The sequence below is a fragment of the Triticum aestivum genome, chromosome 2D (assembly GCF_018294505.1).
Source record: "Triticum aestivum cultivar Chinese Spring chromosome 2D, IWGSC CS RefSeq v2.1, whole genome shotgun sequence".
Taxonomy (NCBI): Eukaryota; Viridiplantae; Streptophyta; class Magnoliopsida; order Poales; family Poaceae; genus Triticum; species Triticum aestivum.
The window spans coordinates 459932960-459953764 of NC_057799.1; the positions used below are offsets into that span (position 1 = coordinate 459932960).

General features: G+C 44.2%; 1 protein-coding gene, 1 non-coding gene and 1 pseudogene across 3 annotated transcripts; 1 reads left to right on the top strand and 2 right to left on the bottom strand.

Annotated features, from left to right (window-relative positions):
- The first annotated feature begins 760 nt into the window (after positions 1 to 760).
- Positions 761 to 10202, top strand: LOC123055840 (gamma-tubulin complex component 2-like; annotated as a pseudogene). The gene is made up of 25 exons (XR_006426669.1): positions 761 to 925; positions 1013 to 1077; positions 1176 to 1233; positions 2020 to 2154; positions 2221 to 2352; positions 2605 to 2688; positions 2785 to 2883; positions 3113 to 3204; positions 3374 to 3446; positions 3573 to 3725; positions 3814 to 3933; positions 4017 to 4070; positions 4344 to 4427; positions 4565 to 4639; positions 4715 to 4858; positions 4941 to 5066; positions 5155 to 5262; positions 5341 to 5403; positions 5486 to 5560; positions 6148 to 6341; positions 6437 to 6561; positions 6857 to 6959; positions 7626 to 8113; positions 8325 to 8348; positions 9610 to 10202. The product of XR_006426669.1 is annotated as a gamma-tubulin complex component 2-like (transcript).
- Positions 10203 to 10893: 691 nt separating this feature from the next.
- TRNAI-AAU (transfer RNA isoleucine (anticodon AAU)) lies at positions 10894 to 10967 on the bottom strand. Its single transcript has one exon. It is a non-coding gene; the product is annotated as a tRNA-Ile (tRNA).
- LOC123049574 (heavy metal-associated isoprenylated plant protein 20) lies at positions 10965 to 12117 on the bottom strand. Its single transcript, XM_044472471.1, has 4 exons — positions 11931 to 12117; positions 11678 to 11749; positions 11462 to 11543; positions 10965 to 11383 (listed from the first exon to the last, which is right to left on the bottom strand). The coding sequence occupies exons 2-4, from the start codon at positions 11705 to 11707 to the stop codon at positions 11073 to 11075; spliced, it is 423 nt and encodes a 140-aa protein (XP_044328406.1). The 5' UTR covers positions 11708 to 11749; positions 11931 to 12117; the 3' UTR covers positions 10965 to 11072.
- Positions 12118 to 20805: the final 8688 nt, after the last annotated feature.

The following is a 20805-nucleotide window of genomic DNA, read 5'->3' on the forward strand; positions in this document are numbered from 1 at the left end:
ACAAATTGTTTTCTAACCAGGTGCAGATGAGCTGGGCACCGAAACGCCCTACTCTATTGCAGCCTAGTATATTTGCTAAGATACCATTGCACAAATAAAAATATTTTAGATGCAATGCAATTTTTTTCTGGAAATGGGATGACCAAAGGAGGGAGACTATAATCCATCATGGTGTGTTTGGTTGCAAAGTATTTTTTTGAAAGTATTTCAAGAACACCATAGTGTCTTGAAAAACAATGTTTTCAAATACTTTGAGTTGTTTGGCTCTAGTTAAACTTGTATTTTTTTATAAATCATAGCATCCATATTTTGGGTATTTTGCAGTATTAAAAAGAGAGACAGAGACCTCATTTTTTCATCTAAAATCCGAGAAATGTAACAAACGCTCTCTCCAATAGAGTCCAAATACATTGCTACTATTTTTGTAAATAGTACCCCTCTGTAAACTAATACTCCCTCCTTTCCTAAATATTTGTCTTTCTAGAGATTGCAACAAGTGACTACATACAGAGCAAAATGAGTGAATCTACACTCTAAAATATGTCTATATACATCCGTATGTGGTAGTCCATTTGAAATCTCTAAAAAGACAAATATTTAGGAACGGAGTGAGTATAAGACATTTTATGTTACTAACTGATGTCTTCATAAACTATAGTATTCATTGTCATAGGACAAAAAAACAGTAGGACCAGTCTTAAAAAAAAATGCTTCAAGAGTCTCAACCTTATGTTCCTGCTTGCTTGACGGGCGTGTACCGTTGATTTCAAACAAACGGCCGGGATCTGTCCTGACTCAACTCTTCTCCCACACTCGTCCCCGTCGCCAGTTGCCACCGCTCCCCGCCCACCTCGAAATGGATCCCGCGCCGGCGACCCCTCGCTGGAACCTGGAGCGCCCCTACCTCACCGGACGCTTCCACCAGGTAAGCCCTTCCTCCTCCCAGCAATACCCAACCCGCCCTACCAGTATTACCGCGCCGGCCTCACATCCTCCGCTCGTGCCCTGGCAGGAGGCGAAGGTGTCCGCGGCGTCGCAGGCGCCCGGATCCAAGCCTTTCTCTCTCGACTCATTCAGGTACGTATGGCGGATAAATTCGTGTCCTGTGGACGGTTGCCTCGTGGTTCTGTTGCCTCGGGTGGTCTCTGATGCCTGGAGTTGGTTTGAATCTGCAGCCGCGGAGCTGGCGGCGGCGCTGGGAGTGTCCTCGGATCGTACGCTGTTTCTGTGCAGGTAAGCGGAATTTTGAAAATTTCAACCGGCGAAATTGGAGCTTGGGTTTACTTGTATACTGCTTGTGAACTGGAGCTAGGGTTTTGATTTTGAATTTGAGCTCGGTGATTTGGTAATTAGAAGGGTTTTAATTTTGAATTTGAGCTCAGTGATTTGGTAATTAGAAGGGTTTTGATTTTGAATTTGAGCTCAGTGATTTGGTAATTAGAAGGGTTTTGATGTGTTTCTTGTTTTTGTTTTTTACTAGTATGTGAACTTTAAATCTTTGTTGATCGCTGTTTGAGATAATAGCCCTGTGCAGGGAGTTCCATTGAAGTATGGGATTGTGCTTTTTGAGATTTTCTACTTCCTGGATTTCAGCAATTGACATGCCCTCTATTTTTCCAGTAATGCAACGATTATTACTTAGGCATTATCATTTTTATTTTTGGATTGGATGGCCAATCTGGCGTGGATCGAAAACAGTTTGAGATAGTCTCTTTTACAAATATGCAGTTTTTTTTAAAGGAAATATGCAGCTTCTGGTCGAATGTGGTTTCAGTTTTGCATTTAGAGCAGATCGGTTGGTATGTTTGTGGTGCTTTAGGAAATGATGCACTAAATATAACATTCACTGTGATAAGACCACAGAACATAGCTGAATTTCCACACCATTTCCAAAAATAGCCATCCGGTTGGGCTTAACATCTGTACGTTCAGTTACAAATGCTAAATTGATGGAGCTTCCACAATCAACTGCGTTGCGTAACAACTTTATTCATTGTAACCGCCTTGATTGAAATGCAGGAGCTTTTAGTTATTGATGATTTGCTATCAGCTCTGGTGGGTATTGAGGGAAGATACATTTCAATTAAGAGAGTACGCGGAAAGGAGGGATATGTTGTCTTCCAGATTGATTCTTCAATGGACCTTGCACTCCAGGTAAGCTGTGACCATGCCGAAAAAGGGAGGATATATTTGGGTTTGGCTAATCTCTTGCTCTTGCAGGAGTTGACTCGCCGAATTTTCCCCTTATGTGAAGATTTCGTGCTAGCAAGTCAGTTTGTGGAGTCCAGGTCACATTTCAAAACTGGTTTGGTTAACCATGCTCTAGCGGCAGCTCTAAGGGCATTCCTCCTGGTATAGTCCCTATCATGAGAGAGATAAATTTTGATTTTTCCATGTGTACAACCTTTCTTCTACTTGGGAAAGTGGGAGAAGGAATATAGTGCTGACTGTATAATGTGTTAAGGGTTCATTCTTGTATTGAGATAATCCCACTGATAGGCATTAACCTTGTTACATTGTTCTCCACAGAGCTCTATGACAGTATTAGTGCTTCTATGTGAATTTGGCACAACATTATTAAGTCTAGTATTTTTTTAATAACAGGATTATCAGGCAATGGTTGCTCAACTGGAGCATCAATTCCGTCTTGGAAGGCTCTCTGTTCAAGGATTATGGTTCTTTTGTCAGGTATTTCCTCTTTATCTGCATGTAACCAATTATTTGTGAACTTATCAGTGTCTGGTTACTGTTTTAAGCACTGTAAGTCCTGTGTTTCTTTCGCAGCGGATGATGAGTTCATTGAATGCACTGGCTGTTCTAATAGAGAAGGCTATGTCCAATAATACTAGTGGTTCGGCGACACTTAATCTACTTCATAGTCAGGTAAATTTAGTGAAAGAGGTTATATTTTAGATCCTTGATAAGCACATTTCCCCTTTTCCTCCTAAATCCGAGCCAAACAGACCTGGCCAGCTCCTCTTTTGTTTTCCAGTGATAGAACAACTTCTATAGAACTAATCTTTTTAGGTCCAGTTCTTCATAGCTTGTTTAGCTTAGTCCACACGATTATCTCTTTTACCATGTAATTTAATCATCATATCTTTCTACTTAGGCAAAGGCGATGGCTGGCGATAGTGCTGTTCGGTCATTACTGGAGAAGATGACCGATTGTGCAAGTGCAGCATACCTCAGGATGTTGGAAAGGTTTGTGATGGTTCGTAACTACCTGTATCATTCAATTTTAGGACTGAGGCACTTCCTCAATCCATAAAAAAATCTATATTGGCTAGCTGTGTCTTCTTTGGACTTCTAATAATGTGTTAGTAAGCTTGTTTGCAGCGTCATTAATTTCACTTTCTGATTATCATTTTAGATGGGTGTATGAGGGTGTCATAGATGACCCTTATGGTGAATTCTTCATTGCTGAAAACAAATCTCTGCAGAAGGTACTTATTGACTTGTAAAATTTTGGGTCTACTTAACATCCACTGTTCTCTGTATTTACCTAAATTGCTGGGCATATTTGTGTCTTAAGTTAATCAGGTGTTTGCCTTCTTCTTTTATTTTGGTAGGAGAGTCTGACTCAAGATTATGATGCCAAATATTGGCAGCAACGGTACAGCCTAAAAGATGGCATCCCTAGTTTTCTCAATAATGTCGCTGCCACCATTCTGACAACAGGAAAGTATCTTAATGTTATGAGAGAATGTGGGCACAATGTTCAGGTACGCATGATTATTCTTTGGTTGAATGATAGAGTATCATGTTATATCTGTGTTTACAAAATACACTTATGTTGGATATTTTATTTAGGTTTCCCTATCAGAAAACTCTAAGCTGACGAGCTTTGGTTCAAACCACCAATATCTTGAGTGCATCAAATCTGCTTATGATTTTGCAAGTGGTGAGCTCTTGACTCTAATGAAAGATAAGGTAATGACTGTTTGTAGTTAATATACTATTGCATTTCACTCGCTTCTAAGATCACTTGCTAAATTCAGTGTACATATTTACAGTATGATCTCATTGGGAAACTGCGATCATTGAAGCGCTATCTACTTCTTGACCAAGTATGCGTAACATTTACTCTTCATAATTTTGTGTTATTACTATATATGAGTGTACTTATTGACTTGCATCTGATATACATCTACACCTGGGCTTTATGATTTTGCATGTTATGTGCGCGTAGTCTGTTAAAATACAGAAAACCACATTCTTTGTGCATTCTGTTTTATGAATGCCTTAATAGTGAGAAGGATTCATGTTGCCCAACTTGATTTTAAACATGCATGTTATTTTTCTCGCACTAGTTATCTAATTTGTTTCCTTTAGTTTTACAGGGTGATTTTTTGGTTCATTTTATGGATATTGCCCGAGAGGAGCTTACAAAGAAACCAGAAGATATATCCGTTGAAAAACTTCAGGTTCCTCTTGTGTTATGTTGTTGTCTCTTTGTTTCTCGTCATGGTGAAAACAGATTTTTTGCAGCTCTTGTCATGATAATTGATAAGCTAACTCTCCGTCATTGTATTATTCTCTCTTTATTCATTATCTACACCAGTCTCTTGTTGACATCGCGTTGCGAAGTACAGCAGCTGCTTCCGATCCAAGTCATGAAGATTTGACTTGTTGCGTTGTAAGTCTATTATCTGAGTCTAGTCAAATCATACTGTATCCGTTGACTATCATATTCACCTATCTTATGAAACAGGAAAGAAGTTCCCTGCTTAAAAAACTGACAAGCCTGAAAGACTTGGACTGTGCTTACTCTTCAGACAAGCTTGCTGCAGCTGATGTTGATCAGCCCATGACATTAAACATAACTGGCTTGGAAACGTTCTGCCTTGGCTACAAGGTTTTTGTTTGTATTTTCTTTAAGCATTTCTCGTTGCATTTATCCTGTGATAGTGAAATGATATACCTGATTGATATTGCAGATTCCATGGCCACTATCTCTTGTAATTTCAAGGAAGGCTTTAACAAAGTATCAATTGATCTTTCGTCTATTGTTTCACTGCAAACATGTTAGTCGCCAATTGTGTCAAGCGTGGCAGATCCAACAAGTATGACATAACCTTATATCCGTTAAGTTGGTTACATTATTGTTTTTGTTTACGTACTCACATCGACTGATGTCAACCTCTCAAACAGGGGTTCCGGTCTGTCAAGATTCTTGGAACACCAATTCTACGGTCATCGATACTTTGTCGCAGCATGCTCAAGTTTGTAAACAGCCTTCTACATTATCTAACTTTTGAGGTAAACCATCCATACCAGTTTCACCATACCAACTGTTACTGAAGGTGAGAAAATTGTTAATTACTCCTTGGCCCTCAGGTTCTTGAACCAAACTGGCATTCAATGCATGGCCGCCTTCAAACTGCAAGGAGCATCGATGAGGTTTAAACCATGTCCTTATTTTTAAGTTAACGCACCTCCAACAGTACAGATTACATTACTTTTGCTGTGATGCTGATTGCAGGTCATCCAGATACACGATTTCTTCCTCCAGAAGTGTCTAAAAGAATGCTTGCTGTTGTTGCCTGAGCTCCTCATGGTCTGTCCTTGCTCTTTGTTTAAAATAAAAGGAAATTACAGTTCAAAAATAATTGTTATGCATCAATAAGTGTTGTCCATTTTCTTCATTTTAAACTGCTGATGAACTATGTGCTTAATTCAATGAACATGCTTGATTGCTTGTTGTCATGATCTGTACATGCTTGACCTGTAACTATGTGCTTAATTCAATGAACATGCTTGATTGCTTGTTGTCATGATCTGTACATGCTTGACCTGTAAAGGGTGAAGGTATCGTGTCTCCTAACTTGAATGTCGTGATTTATCAACATGTGGCCATAGTTCAACCTTTAGCTCATATTCCAACAAGACGCAATGCTTATCTCATCCTTGTTATCCATTAAGGAGTCATAAAAGTTATACCTTTGGTTTGTCGGATGTGACTGAGTTTTGCAAATTTATTAACCCGTGTGCATCTTTTCGAACTGTCAACTGTAGGATGTGCATAATCTGTTGGGAATACATAGCTATATATGGTCTCGAAACAATACTTTGAAGTGGGCACCATTTGGCATACCGCTTGCCAAAAAAGCAAGAACTTATTATCCATTTATCTGTGATGTGTAGAAAGTTGAGAAGCTGAAAGCGTTATGTCTTCAATACGCGACTTCCATCCAGCTCTTGATACCATCCATCGAGGTCGCTGCTGCTGAGAGCAAATCGAAATCCGGGTCGTCGAGAGCAAGAGCCAAGAGATCACAGGACAGAGACGAGCAACTGAAACTAGCATCCGAGAACGTCGTGATGTCGCAGTCAATCCTGTACGTATCTCAATGTCCCAGTCAGTCAATTTTACAAAGTCTTGTTCCTACTCAGTTCAGGTTTGTAACACACCATCTCGCCTCGTCTGCCGCAGGAAATTCGAGTCGGAGTTCAACGCGGAGCTCCAGAGCCTCGTTCCTACGCTGAGCAAGAGCTCGCAGGCCGAACCATACCTGACCCATCTCGCGCAGTGCATTCTTGGCGTCGGAATCGACCAGTGAGCTTCTTCAGGGGCTTCCATGTTCGGATGGTTGCAAAGTTTGCATGTGTGGTTGTGTGCGTGTGCGATTCTGCGGCGTGGCAGTGCGCTTGCTGCTGTCGACGCTGGTGTACGGTCCTGTGGTTGAACTGAACACTTGTGTAACATACAGCATTATGCTTCCACGAGGTGGATGTAGTCATGTAGATGGTTGGTAGGCTTTAATTAGCTGGTGCTGTAGGCTGGTGTAACTGTTTGATTATACATGCTCTGGTGGTGTGTTTGTGTGCTGCGATTCAGCATGCTCAGGCTCTGTGTGTTCGTCAGGAACTGGGCTGTGTTGTTTGAGACGAGTCGCCGATGTAGTAAGCCTGTAGCTTCAAGAGCCTGGCTACGAATCAGAGTGGAAGCCTCAATTGTGATCCGTGGTTTGTTCCGTCTATGTGTGTGTGCGGCCAAACCTTTTTCCTTTTTATTATACCGTGATACGGTGATCGGCCAAACTGGGTACCACATGGTATGTTATCAACGTCGTGATGATTGGTCTGGTACCTGCGTTCCATTTCATGTGTAGAGAAGCACCACTGCAGACTAATAATGCCTGTCGTGCATCACCACTAACATTCGCCTCAAAGCACCACTGCATCCACTTGGCGAGGAGGCCAGGGCTTCTTCGGTTCAAAGGAGTCTCATAGGATTTTGGAAGGATTTGAACCCTTAGGAATTTGTCCTGTGATGGTCGTTTGATTCACAGGATTGAAATCCTTAGGATTTTCTTCATAGGGTCCATTTGCACTACATTTTGGAGGAAAATTTCATCCACCTACTTTATTCCTGCATTTTTTTTCATTCCTGCGTTTTGATAATCCTACGGTTACGGATTAAAGAGGCCCTAAACGATGTGGGCGCAAGTTGAGATACACCGACCGTGTGCGGGCGAAAGAAGCGAAGCTGGCTTGCGACCTGACGTTTTCCCGGACTTGTCAAAATTTCGGGTCCGTCTCCACGCAGACGGAACGCGCCGGTGAAGCCAAGAGGCCGCAATCCAGTGCACGAGCACGACGGCCGATCCCCTGGCCTGAACCTTCACTGCCCACCCACCCGCAGTTAGCTCGCTTCCCACTCACACACACTCCTTCACTGCCCAGTACCCACCCCACTGCCATCACCCCCACCACCGGTACTACCAGCAGGTCCAGCGCCACCATCGCCCTACCCCTACGCCCCCACAGCAACACGAGAAAACCACCGCAAGCACGCGCCCCGCTCCGCCCCGAGACGCGACGGTGGAATCCGGCAGGCACGGGCACGAGCAGGCGTGCGGACACATAGCCCGAGCGCGCGCGATGGCAGTCGGAGGGCGGCGCGCGGCGGCGGCGGCGTGCGGGCGCTGGTGCCTGGTGATCCTCGCCGTGGCCTCCGCGCTCGGCGTCTCCGGGCCCGCGCTCTACTGGCGCTACAAGAAGGGCTTCTCCTCCCCCGCCTCCGGCGCTGCCGCCGTCTCCGCACCCTCCTGCCCGCCCTGCACCTGCGACTGCCCGCCGCCGCTCTCCCTCCAGTCCATCGCGCCAGGTCCCGCCCCCCTCTCCTCAGATCTCGCACCGACGCGCGATTCTCTACATAACAGAAATGGGCCTGTCGGTTGAGACTAGAGTTAACTAGATGGATGTGGTTGCTTATGAGTGTCGGCGGACTGAATTAGCAGTAGACCATTTATTATACGCTTTTAACTGGATTGATAAACTTATCTCTGACAGGGTTTTGCATTCTCCTTCCTTTGCAGGGCTCATGAACTTCTCAATTTCAGGTTTGAGCTCCTTCTTCAAAGCCCCTTTAACAGAGGTTCAGTATTATCCAGTCTTCTCATTGTAATTGGTTGAGTATGAACTAAAACAAGAGAGAGTATAGCTGACTTCTGTTGGAGAACGACGTCACTTGTGAAGTTCTGATCATGATATTTTCTATACCAGACAGTTCCACCTGCAACTTTAGATTTTTCTGGAATCTTAATCACCCTCCGACACAATTTAGACGTCCGGGGTTATTGACATGCCTGTCATTTTAATGGTGTCATTCTTCACAATTCCCATTGCCAAAATGTTAAAACAAATTGGTGCCTGTGAGCAGTACTGAAGTTTTGTAGTAACCAAAACATAAGTAATACTCTATGAAGTGTGATGTAAAATATTATCCCCAGTTTGTTTTATGTTCATATATTGCTCTTTTAGACTACTAGCGAGTTAAGTATCAGGCTGGCCATAGATCATTTTGCAGTTTCTGAAAGACTTAAGGACTTTAGCATGAAACCTGTGAGATTTGTCTAATGATAAACTCTATTGAATGACCTAGTGTACATTTGATAAATCATCCAAATATAATTGGGAAAAGCGTGTGTTTTTCATTATATTTGCTCAGAGTTTTGATGCTTTCGTGGTATGCTAATGTGAACAAACACAAGGAGGACTTATGATGCTGTAGTTCTTAATTTTTGTTGGTATGCATCATATGCTCACAAGCTCAGGTCTGACTATTACTACCTCTGTTCAGTAATGTAAACTGAACTGCCAAAATTTCTTATATTTAGGAACAGAGGCTGTACTTCTTATGTGCAATACCATCCAAATTCTGGGTTTGTCCCATAACACATTAACTTTTTGCAACCAACATGGATTACTTCCTGCTATTTCCAGTAGCACATTAACATTAAAACCAAACGTGGATTACTTCCTGTTATTCCTAGTAAGGGGTGATTACTCCCCTGCACTGATTTTACGTGCTGTGCAGCTTACCAAGTCCCGACAAAGTATACCTTTTTTGTCGGTAGTTATTTATCAACCACTTAAGAAGCTAGCACCACACCTGCACACATGGCTTTCACCTACATAACTCATCTTTTCGATTGTACAATTACAAATGGTATATAAGAACACAGTAGTGTAAACCATTTCCCATATTGCTGCCCAAGTTCTTGTGAGCTGGAGCTTTTGTTGTAAATTCCTTTTCACATGGTTGCTTCTGTTTTGAGGCTATGTTGACTGGAAAATAATAATTTGAATTGAAATATGCAGCTTGCGGCACAAATGACCCTGAGCGTACCAAGGAGATGGCGAAGCAGTTTGTTGATCTCCTCAACGAGGAACTCAAGCTGCAGCAGGTTGTAGCTGAGGAGCACATCCATCACATGAATGCCACACTTGTCGAGGCAAAAAGGCAGGCTACCCTGTACCAGCGAGAGGCGGAGAAGTGTAACGCGGCCACAGAGACTTGTGAGGAAGCCAGGGAGAAGTCTGAGGGGGCAATCTCAAAGGAGAGGAAACTGACAGCACTGTGGGAACGTCGAGCTCGCGAATTGGGTTGGCAGGATTCTCGAGCCGCGACCACCGCACGATAGCTTTGCAAGCAGTTTGCTTCTGCAGGTAAAAGTATTTGCAGCAGGCGGCATTTTACCACACCGAGCAATGTTAGCTGTATGGGTCCACGTGTAATGTTTGCCAGTGTATGACTATGAGTTGTCCCAGTTGAAGTATAGTTACTCTAGACACTGTAGATTCCTTATAAATGTAACTAGTATACATTGTTTAAATATGCAAGCTTTATATTGAAGACATTCAGTGTAGTGTTGTGGCTGTAGATCAAAAGGCGGTTTCTGCTTTCGTCGAAATTCAGTAATGCACACATCTGCAGTTTGATTCACAGTATCGAGCTTCAAGGTTCAAGCTATTTTTACCAGCAGGCTCATGGAGACAGATCTTGCTTTACTTTTCGTCTTTATTTTCATGATGTTCACCAAGATGACGCACATCTTCTTAGAGCTAGTGCTTGGTACCATCATATGTACGGAATGTGCACTATTTATGTTAGCATGGAGACACCTTCAGTGTTTTTTTGAAGGGCGGAGGCACCTTAAGTTAGTACTGTTCAGTGCTTGTAGTTGGGAAATACCTTTTTTTTTTGAAACGGAATACCATTTGTTTTGGCTTGTGTTTATTCCAAGAGAAGCCCAACATTTGCACCAGTATATGAACTGCTCAGAAAATAAAAGCTGCACCAGGCGAAATGTAATACTCCCTCCATTCCAAATGTGTAATCTTTTCATTTTACCAGCAGGTTCATGGAGATTAGCTTGTGTAATCTTTTTTTTGGGCAAAGTCAAAAGTAATTTATTTATTTATTGCGGGGAAGGTCAAATGTAATTCAGGTCAGCACATAAACGTACTCCCTCCGATCCATATTGCTTCCTGAGTACTCAGGAAATAATCTGCACCTGTAGAAATGTCAGTTTGAAAAAAAAAAAGGCCCGTGCAGAAGGAGTAAATGTCAGTTTAAAAAAAAAGGCCCCGTGCAAAAAGGAGTGGCCCATACAGGTCTCGAACCTGTGACCTTCGCGTTATTAGCACGACGCTCTAACCAGCTGAGCTAATAGGCCAATTTGTTATACGAATAAGTTACAAGTATCAAGTATCTGTAGCTTAGGAGAACCAAGGAAAACACATACTACCACCCCGAAATCAAATGCTGCTCTAGCAACTCCCTACATGATCCTACATGCTTCCGTGTTCTCGTCGTCGAAATAATGGAGGTCCCATCGCGGCGGCCTCTGGAACTCGTTGCCTAGAACGGCGTCCATGTCCGGCGCCGGACGGCCGTAACCGTAAGGAGCGTAAGCATCGTCGTCGGGCTCCTGCTTCTCTTCCTCCTGGTTTTCTTCCTCTGTGTCCGGAGGCAGAATCTCGGCCTTCTTCCCGGTCTTCTTCTTGAGCTTCCTCAGCACCTTCTCGGCCTTGAAGTCCCCCGTCACCGTCACCTTGTTCTCCTCCCTGTCCACCTCCACCGTCTCCACGCCTGCGACCATGAACGATCATCAGACGTTTACTCCCCCATCACATGAAGAGGCGTGGAATTCAGAGTTTTCGTTCGTACCATCGATTTTCTTGATGGTGCGGCGTACCGATCTTTCGCAGGCGTCGCAGTGCATGTAAACTCTCACGTTTACCGTGATGCTCTGCAGATGGAAACAAGAAGCAGGCACTCCGTGAATGAACAGAACAACAGAGGAGGATCATGCGTGAAAATGCAGTAAATTGACACGGACTCTTCAAATTCATGCAAGTTGATTATTGGAAAAAAAATGCTTACATTCGTAGATGCAGCATTCTCCTCCCCCATGACGCCTACTGAAACTCTGGCGAACGAGATAAGGGAAACGCCCTGAACAGATGCGGAACATGGGATGTAAGCGAGCGCGGTTCTGAATCAAGGTGGATAGAAGAACAGAAGGAGAAGCGCATAGTGTTCTTATGATCCTGAGAAACGAGAAGGAAAAGCGAAATCCCCAGCCGCATTGTGCATGCGGAGCTTGCTCGGCATGCATGCGGAAAGCTCTTCTTACCCGGCTGTTTTGTTCATGTCGATTGCGTGCGCGCGACCTGACAACGCTGTAATCGAATCTGAATCTCAAGGAAATCTCCGGAGGCAATTAGATGAATGAATCTTGGCCATGACGCTGACGCCTATCTAGGGAAGAAGAGGCAGGAGGAGAAGCTTTTCTTAGCCAGTTATAGGTCTCGGGAGGCGGAGGTTGATCGACCTGTTTGGGAAATCGCATTGACCACCAGCCAACCAGCCAGGAGGGTGTTCATAAGAGGCGGGAATGCAGGGAATAATACTCTAGCAACGTTTTTTATCTCTCGGATCATGCATGAATGAACCAATAATAACAATAGAATTAGCTAAAGCGCAGCCTCACGACGTTGGAGTTTTATTCGTTTTGATCGAAATACTTTTTTTTTGCGGGTATGATCGAAATACATTTTGTGAAACGATACCTTACAAAATAGTATTCAGTACGATGCAGCGATCCATAGAGACACATATACTGCAGGCATTGGAGGCCTAGCCCGTTCTTCCTCGGCATTCTTGGGTGCATGGTGCAAACCCCATCTAGGGGTCACTGATCCGTTCATTGCTGAGGTGCTCTTCATTCGAGAGGGTACCATCTTCGCCCGGCTCCGCGGCTACACGCACGTGCAACTGGAATCCGACTGTTTAGAGGCAGTTGACCTCTGGAACTCTGGCTACACCGATTGCTCGGTCGTAGCACCCATTCTAGCTGAAATCAGAGAGCTTTCTGATAGTTTTTTTTATTCAGTATTACTCATGTAACTCGATCCGCTAACGGTCCCGCACATCTGTGTGCTAAGCGTGCATGTACGCTGAATGGGATTGAAAACTGGCTGGACTCCATCCCTAGCTTCCTGGTCAGTAGCTTTCTGGCTGACTGTCCAGCGAATGCCTTCGTTTAAATAAAGCTCTCTAAAGTTCCCCGCAAAAAATAGTATTAAGTACGAGTTCAACAATACAACTTTTGTGAAATGATAGCTTGCATCGAACGTGCCCTTGTAGTTCTAGTTGGATCCATTCTAATCATGGGTGACAACTTTGAGCCCACCTCTGACCTTTGAGTTTTTTTTTTCAAACGGAGGCATAATCTTTGTCTCGTCCTTTAATTTAAAAAGAAGAAAAGAGTTTGTTACATACATCCTTTATTACATGATGAAATCGTTGGTCTACCGGTATGATATGACCCAATTATTTTTGCATCGGCAACCCAAAGTCTTACTTCCCTCTTGATGACGTTGAAGATGATTGGAGGTGTGGTGGACTTGTGACGGAAGACCCGCGTGTCCCTCTCATTCCAAATAGTCCAACCAACGAGCACAGTGAGGAAGGCCATAACTCTCCTATTGGGAATGTTGCCGCTTGATATGTTGCTCCACCAACATGAGCGAATGCTCCGTCACCCAAGTTGATGTGTCAATAGCATGGAGACCCAACCACGCCTTGATCAAATTCCAAATCGGGATAGTGAAGTGGCATTTGACGAGAAGATGCACACCACATTCATGCACTAGTTGACAAAGCGGACAAAGGCCACAGTTTTGCCAACCTCGTCTAGCTAATGGATTGGTCGTCCAAATGTGGTCTTTGAGGGCGAGCCAAGCAAGGAATTTTGCCTTAGGCGGAGCCCAAGGTCCCTGAATAATTCACCGGAGGGTCGTGCTAGTTGACCCAATGAATTGTGTTTTATAGGCCAAGGCCGAAGAGTATTGATCACTCGATGTATGCTTCCAAATAACGTCGTCCTCCTCATCCTCTCGCAGTCGAACCTCATGAAGGCACATCCAAAGTTTCACAAATTCCCGTAAATGCTCAATGGAAGTGAATTCCGTCAGATTGATCTTGTGAATCCAAGCGTTATCCACCAATGCTTCTTTCACATTCCAATTTTTTCATGAAGAGGCCATGTAAACGAGGGGTGTGATGTCCATTGGTTTGCTACCATTGAGTCAAGGGGAGTCCTAAAAGGGGGCAGGGGCACCGTTTTTCGGTAAAAGGGGGTGTGCGCACCGTTTCCAATGGTGATGGTGACAGAAGCGTAGAAGAGATCGAAGTCCAACTTATCACATGGATTGGTATGTTCTTTCCATTCGTACCATAACCAACACAAGCATAAGGCACCCATGAACTTCCTGAGGTGAAGCACCCCAAAGCATTAAGGATCCTTCGGGTAGTATACGGTGGTCCAATTAACTTTGCACTTGGCCCCGGTAACCTTGTCGGTCCGCACCCAAAGAAAGGCCCTCCCCATAGCCGAACACCCTCATTGGCTATGGGGATTGGTGCGAGGGTCTGGTTGGGGTGTTAAGCTGGATTTGTTGCAGGTGTTTGAGTGGTGAACATAGAAAAGGGTGTTCTTGTTTCGATAAAATTGTATTGGGCGTTGGACTTTGTGGGGCGCGGCTGTTTTGTTGTTGCATGGTTGGAGATGCAAAAAAAAATTGATTGTCCCGTGAAAAATTTCAGCGAAGAAGTAAAAAAGAAACTGTAAAAAAATATTCACCAAATAACCGTTACCAACCAAACGTCGCGTACTTCTAGTGATGAATCAATAATAACGGGAAATACACTTTGGAACCTGGTTGTATATATATCCTATATGGGGAACTTTTTATTAATTAAACAAAAAGTCAAAATAGTTTAGAAGTTTTTTTTTAGAATAAACGTGACTTTCTTTCGCACTAGTATATAAATTTTCACGAAAAAAACAACGTTGACTTTAGAGAAAAAAAGACAAAAAATATTTGCTATTACAGGTCACTAATCACACTATTTTAGCTAAATATTTGTCTTTTTGAAAAGAAGTCAAAGGGGGGTTTTCTTTTTGTTGGACTTTTCTCACAAGTACAATGGAAGGTCAAGTTTATTTCAGAAAGAGTCAATTACACCACTAATGCCACAACTTAACACGAAAAGCCAGTTTAGTACTAAAACTTGTGGCATACATTGAACTGGTGCCACAACTTGGATTTGACGTGCATATATGATGCAAATCATGTTTCTATACGAACACGGTGCTGATTAGGCGCACCAACGTGGCATGGGGGCCACTGTCAGCCTGGATGACATGTGCCTGCTATTTGTGAAGTTTTTTTTCATGAAAAAGCCCTTGGCAGGGCCCCATATTTTTCTTACAGATGGAGGCTATTTTGTGCAAAAATTGTAGCATGACGCCTAACGCCCGTAGTGCCGCCAGCCAAACCAATACAACAAACATCGTTCCTTGTGATTAAACGATACGAACTCATATAACCATTCTGACTTAAGTGGGCTGGAGTCCCAGCGACCCATTTTACATTATTATTTTTGTAAAAATATATTAAAATACATTTAATTTGTAACTATGTTTTAAAATAAAATAAATTTAAAAATAGCAATGAGCACTCTTATATACTATATTTTTTTATTTAAATCATGAACATTCTAAACTTATATTAGCATTTATTTTTTAAAAATATTTTATAAATTCCTTAAAAAAAGGTAATGTTGCTGGGTGGCGTGGTGACCACTCGCACATGATGACTACATGTCCCTACTTCCGATCCCAACAAACTACTTTTACATTATATGAATATATGTTTTTTAAAGCATGAACACTTTTATATACTACATGAATATTTTTTAAACTGTGAATATTTGAAAACTTATTTAAGAATTTAAAATATATAGTAAAATAAAAAACTTTCTTAAAGCAGGAACACTTCTATACACTACATGATTTTTTTTAACTGTGAACATTTTTAACTTATATAAGCATTTATTAAAATGTATAAAAACATAAACACTTACTTAAAGCATGAATAAATTTTTATATTACATTAATATTTTGTTAAAACTGTGAACAATTTAAAAACTTATATAAGAGTTTACTGAGAATATGTTTTTATTCAATATGCAAATTATTACATGAACAACTATGTAATTCATAATTTATTATATGGATAAATGCAAAATCCATAAATGATTATTTTATAATGTAATTTATTTCATACATATATATATTATTTATAACACACTATTATAATTTACATATATTGTATAAATCTCTGGAAAAAAATGTACAAATGGGATGTAGGGACTGCAGCCCGCTTAATAGTCAAAGAATATATAGCAGCAGCATCCAGTTATTACTAGGGCTGCAAGAAAAGCTCGAGGCTCGTGAGCCGCTCGAGATCGACTCTTTTTTGGCTCGACTCGAAAAAAATGAGCTGAGTTTGAACACTTTATGTAGCTCGACCGAGAACCTTGCCGATCTTGAGCCAATACTGACTCGCTCGATTTTAGCTCGATAGCTCGACATAATACCATTATGTTAAATGATGACGCCATATATTAAATGGAAATAAGATAATTTGTCACTACCATATATGATGTGCGTGATTTTTCTCCATATTTTATTTACCAGCAAACATGGAAGCTTAATTAAGTGTAGAGAAGATTTAGGTTTAATTATGGTACCTGGTCGACTACATCTCAAATTTCTTGTTGTTTTGGACAAAAATTTCCTAGCATATGCACCTTTGTTTTCTATTTTTCATCCACGAAGATCACCATCTATTGCTAGTTCGCCAAGAGACCAAGATGAGCTCTTGCCCTATAAAGTTGTGCCGTGTTGTGTTCTTATCTAGTTGAAATAACCACTATAGATTTATATTTTTTACCATCTCATTTAGCTCGAAACTAGCTCGAGATCGACTCGAGATCGTTACAAGCTGAGCATGAGTCATGTTCTAGAGCTCGATCTTGAGCTTCACTCAGTTTGAGCTCGCTCGAATTTTAATATGAGTTGAGCTGAGCCAACTCCAACTCGCTCAAACTCGACTCGTTTGCAGCCCTAGTTATTACATAAAAATGCCTAAGTGTCAGGTGGTTAGCCTTGCGCTGCTCTTATCTACTCCCTCCGTTCCTAAATATAAGCCATTTTAGACATTTCAAATGGAATACAAACGTACGGATGTATGTAGATATATTTTAGAGTGTAGATTCACTCATTTTGCTCCGTATGTAGTCATTTGTTGGAATCTCTAGAAAGACTTATATTTGAAAACGGAGGTAGTATAGGTTAGTTGTTTGAGTCCCTCACATGTACCAATTTTTCATTTATTTGTGGGTAGCTGACAAGTGGACCCTGCGGTCGTGGCATAGTATTTTTCGTGACAAAATTATTTTTGAGGTTTTTTCTTTTCAAAATAGCAGGCCACACATCCACTTTGCCGTCCGGCCGCTGACAGCGGGCCCCATGTCATGTTGGCGTGCCTAATCAACACTCAGTTTGTATAGAAACATCAAAGCCAAGTTATGGCACCCGTTCAATGTATGCCGCAAGTTTTAGCATTAAACTGACTTTTCGCGCCAAGCTGTGACACCGGTGGTGTAATTGACTCTTTTAGAAACATTTTCAGAATTTTTTGACTTTTTATTGAATTACTAAAAAAAAGTGTGTAGATACACGCAGGAACCAAATGTCCGTGTCCCAATAATAACAGCATATAATTAGCTAAAGCGCAGCCTCACGACGGTGGAGTTTTATTCGTTTTGATCGAAATACTTGTAGCATCTGTTGTTTAAATCCATTCACAATCCATGCACGATCGGGCTCTTTTCGCGGCCTCCACGGTGGTGACCATCGGGAACGGTGCTACTGCATTCTTCTGGTCGTGCTCCTGACTGGGAGGGAGGCAACTCTGCTCGGCATACCCCAACTTGTTCGCCCGAGCCATCCGCAAGAACAGAAGCATAAAGAAGGCTTTGACTGATGATCGGTGGATCCTTGACCTTCGCAACGGCGACTACAACAACATTGTGTATCAAGTGGTGCAGCTGGCAAGAGAGATCAGGCAAGCTCAAATCAATCTGGAACCGAAGGCCCCGGACACGATCAAAATGGAAGTTCAACAGCTCGGGCAACTACTCGACAAGCTCGGCGTACAACGCACAATTCGAAGGCAATCAGACATGCAGTTTCAAAACTATCATTTGGAAGATTTGGGCTCCGGGGAAAGTGAAGATGTTTCTCTGGCTTTTGCACCTCGACAAACTCTGGTGCAACGATCGCCTTCAGAGGAGAGGATGGACGAATGGTTATATTTGCCCCATGTGTCTGCGCAACCTGGAGACCTCGCTGCACCTGATCTGGAAATGTCCAGTGGCAATGCAGGCCTGGAACACCGCGACCTCCTGGACGGGGTGCAGCTCTTTAAACCAGCAAGTGTGGAGCAGAGCTGCAATGACAACGGACAAAGTTCAGATGATTGTGGCTTCCGCTGCCCCAGAACACAGGAAGGGCACGAAGACCATGATCGCCCTCATTTCCTGGCACATCTGGCTGGAAAAAAATGCATGCATTTTCAGGGGCAAACAAGCTGACGCTAGGCACATCATCAAAGCATGCCAGAGCGACATGGAGCAATGGCGACTCGCCGGTGCACGATGCATCCAGCAGCCCTTTGAGGAAGTGACGTGAGATATCTTCATGTGCGTCGTTTTAGCTTAGTTTTTTTCCAGATAGCCTGATTCTTTGGGGCCCGAAGTAAGATGTATTGTCTCTCTTTTCCATGATCGTTTGATCAGCTTCTGTAATTTCTCCCTGCTAAATGAAATGAAAACCAGCTACGCTGGCCACTTTCAAAAAAAAAAAAAAACACTCGAAGGGTGCGGAGCTTCGCCTTCCAGCGGGAATGGGATCCCGTTCATAGCCCTGAAGAGCATCCACGACCCCGTGGCCAGCATTTTCGGCACGAGCGCGTCCGGTCCGCGCACAGCGCCTCCACAGCCGCCGCCTGCCTCCGCAGCGCCTCCACCAGCGCCTCCTCGCCCGCGTACGCCGGCGACGCCGCGGCCCGCCTGATCTTGCCGGCCAGCGCGACGAACCTCTCCGCGAACCGCGCGCCGGCGCCCTCGGCCGTGGCCGCGGCGTCCACCGCTTGGGCCCTCGCCGCGTCGCCCGCCTCCAGGCCGCTCGGCACCTGCCCGCCGTCCGTCTCCTTGGCCGCGAACTGCAGGAACTCGTTGGCCGCGTGGTGGACCATCTGGTTCTCCGTCGCCACGACCTCCCTCATCTGCCTGTCCCGCAGGCGCCGCGTGGAGGTCAGGACCTCCTGGGCCTCGGCGAGCCGCGCGAACGCCCACGCGGCATGGTCGCGCAGCGTCGCTGCCACCGCGCGCGCCTCCTCGCTCGGCCTCCCGGCGACCATCGCCGCGCCGTCGCGGTAGTCCTCAGCGTCCTCTGAGATGATCTGGGCGGCCCTCACGGTGCTGGCCTCGACGCCGTCCGCCCAGTCGAGCGCCGCGAGCGAGGGGAACTCCGTGGTGTTCTCTAGCATGTCGCTCACCCTGGACTGCAGCTTCATCAGGCTCTCCGCCAGAAGTGGGTCGATGCCTTCCTCTAACATGGACTGGATGTCCTCGTCGCTGAACCGCGCCGCCATGATCGGTATCGCCATTAGATCTCGTTTGTCCACGGCCTCAACTCGACCCGTCAGTATATATAGATCGGCCGGTACGCGCCTGCGGTTCTCCCGAATCCCGATTCGACTCGGGATCGGACACGCGTGCCTGCCAGCCCGTCCGACTATCCAGGTCCGATTCACGGTTGCACGGCATAATATTTGAGAGAAAAAAAAAAGACCCGAACGTTCGGACTGGGACGCACAAGCCTGAACGGATCGTTCGGCTGCACGGGGGAATCGATTCTCCGAAAACATCCCAGCCCGAACCCATCGAGAACCCCCCCGACAGCGGGGCGCGTGGCGTGGGGACGGGCATGAACTCGACATGCGGCGCGAGGGCCAACGATGCTAGCTCGAGGTGCACATCTGACACAACGGTCGTGCAGAGCACGGGGGTCGGCGACGCTAGCTCGGGGCCGTCACAGGGTGTGTCGACACTAGCTCGGGGGTGTGTCGACCTGCATGGCGGGGAGAGTTTCCGGGTGGGAACGCACACGGTGTGGGATCTCGTACGGCAACCTACGGCGGTGAGGGGGGTGGAGGCGCGGCGAAGCAGTGGCAGCAACGATGGGCTAGAATTCCGCTGCCCGCTCGAGCAGCCATAGGAGCGACGAACGCGTGGGTTGGGCTATTTCTCGCCTGATGGTTCCAACAAACATGCCACAGTATAAGTGTATATCTATATCTATCTATATCTATATCTATACCTAATATTAAAAGGTGGATTGTTTCTTCATCTTTTTTGGTCATCAGGAGTTTTTTGTATGTCATATTTTTTTTCGTCCGTCGCTTTTGTGTTCTAAGTTTCGTTTTGTCTTAGATCAAAAAATTAAAACAAATAGCGTCATGAGGACTCGAACCGCGCCCACTTGGTTTGAGCCGACAAACACACGTCCAAACCAACCCACCCAGCTAACCCATTTTGGCAAAAGTTAAAGAAGAATATATTTTATATTTGTTATACTAATGTTGCGCCTCACATAAAAACAAAATAAGATGGCGCTGGTGGTGTTTCGAACTCAAGACCATCACCCTACTATCCAAGGGACAAAACCAACTGCGCTAGATTATTGCTGTGCGAGATATTGGGCTCTTTTTCTAATTAAATAACCCATGTCGCTTCTATATATCTAATGATATCAGCTAATCCCACGTCGCTGCTTTAGATCAAATCTTACCGATTTAAATACGTCCACGAGTAGCCCGAAAAAATAACAAGAAAAAGACCCAATAAAGAAGAAAATGCATGCACGCTGGAGGATAGAGAGGGAGATACCTTCATCATTGGCTGAAAGAGAGCGGATCGGTTTAAATGTCACAATCATGCACGCAGACCCGGACATGCTGGTGCCCATGGACGGAAGTGTATACGAGTGCCCTCCTCTATGTTACAAGGTCCATGCAAGCAAGCACATTCAA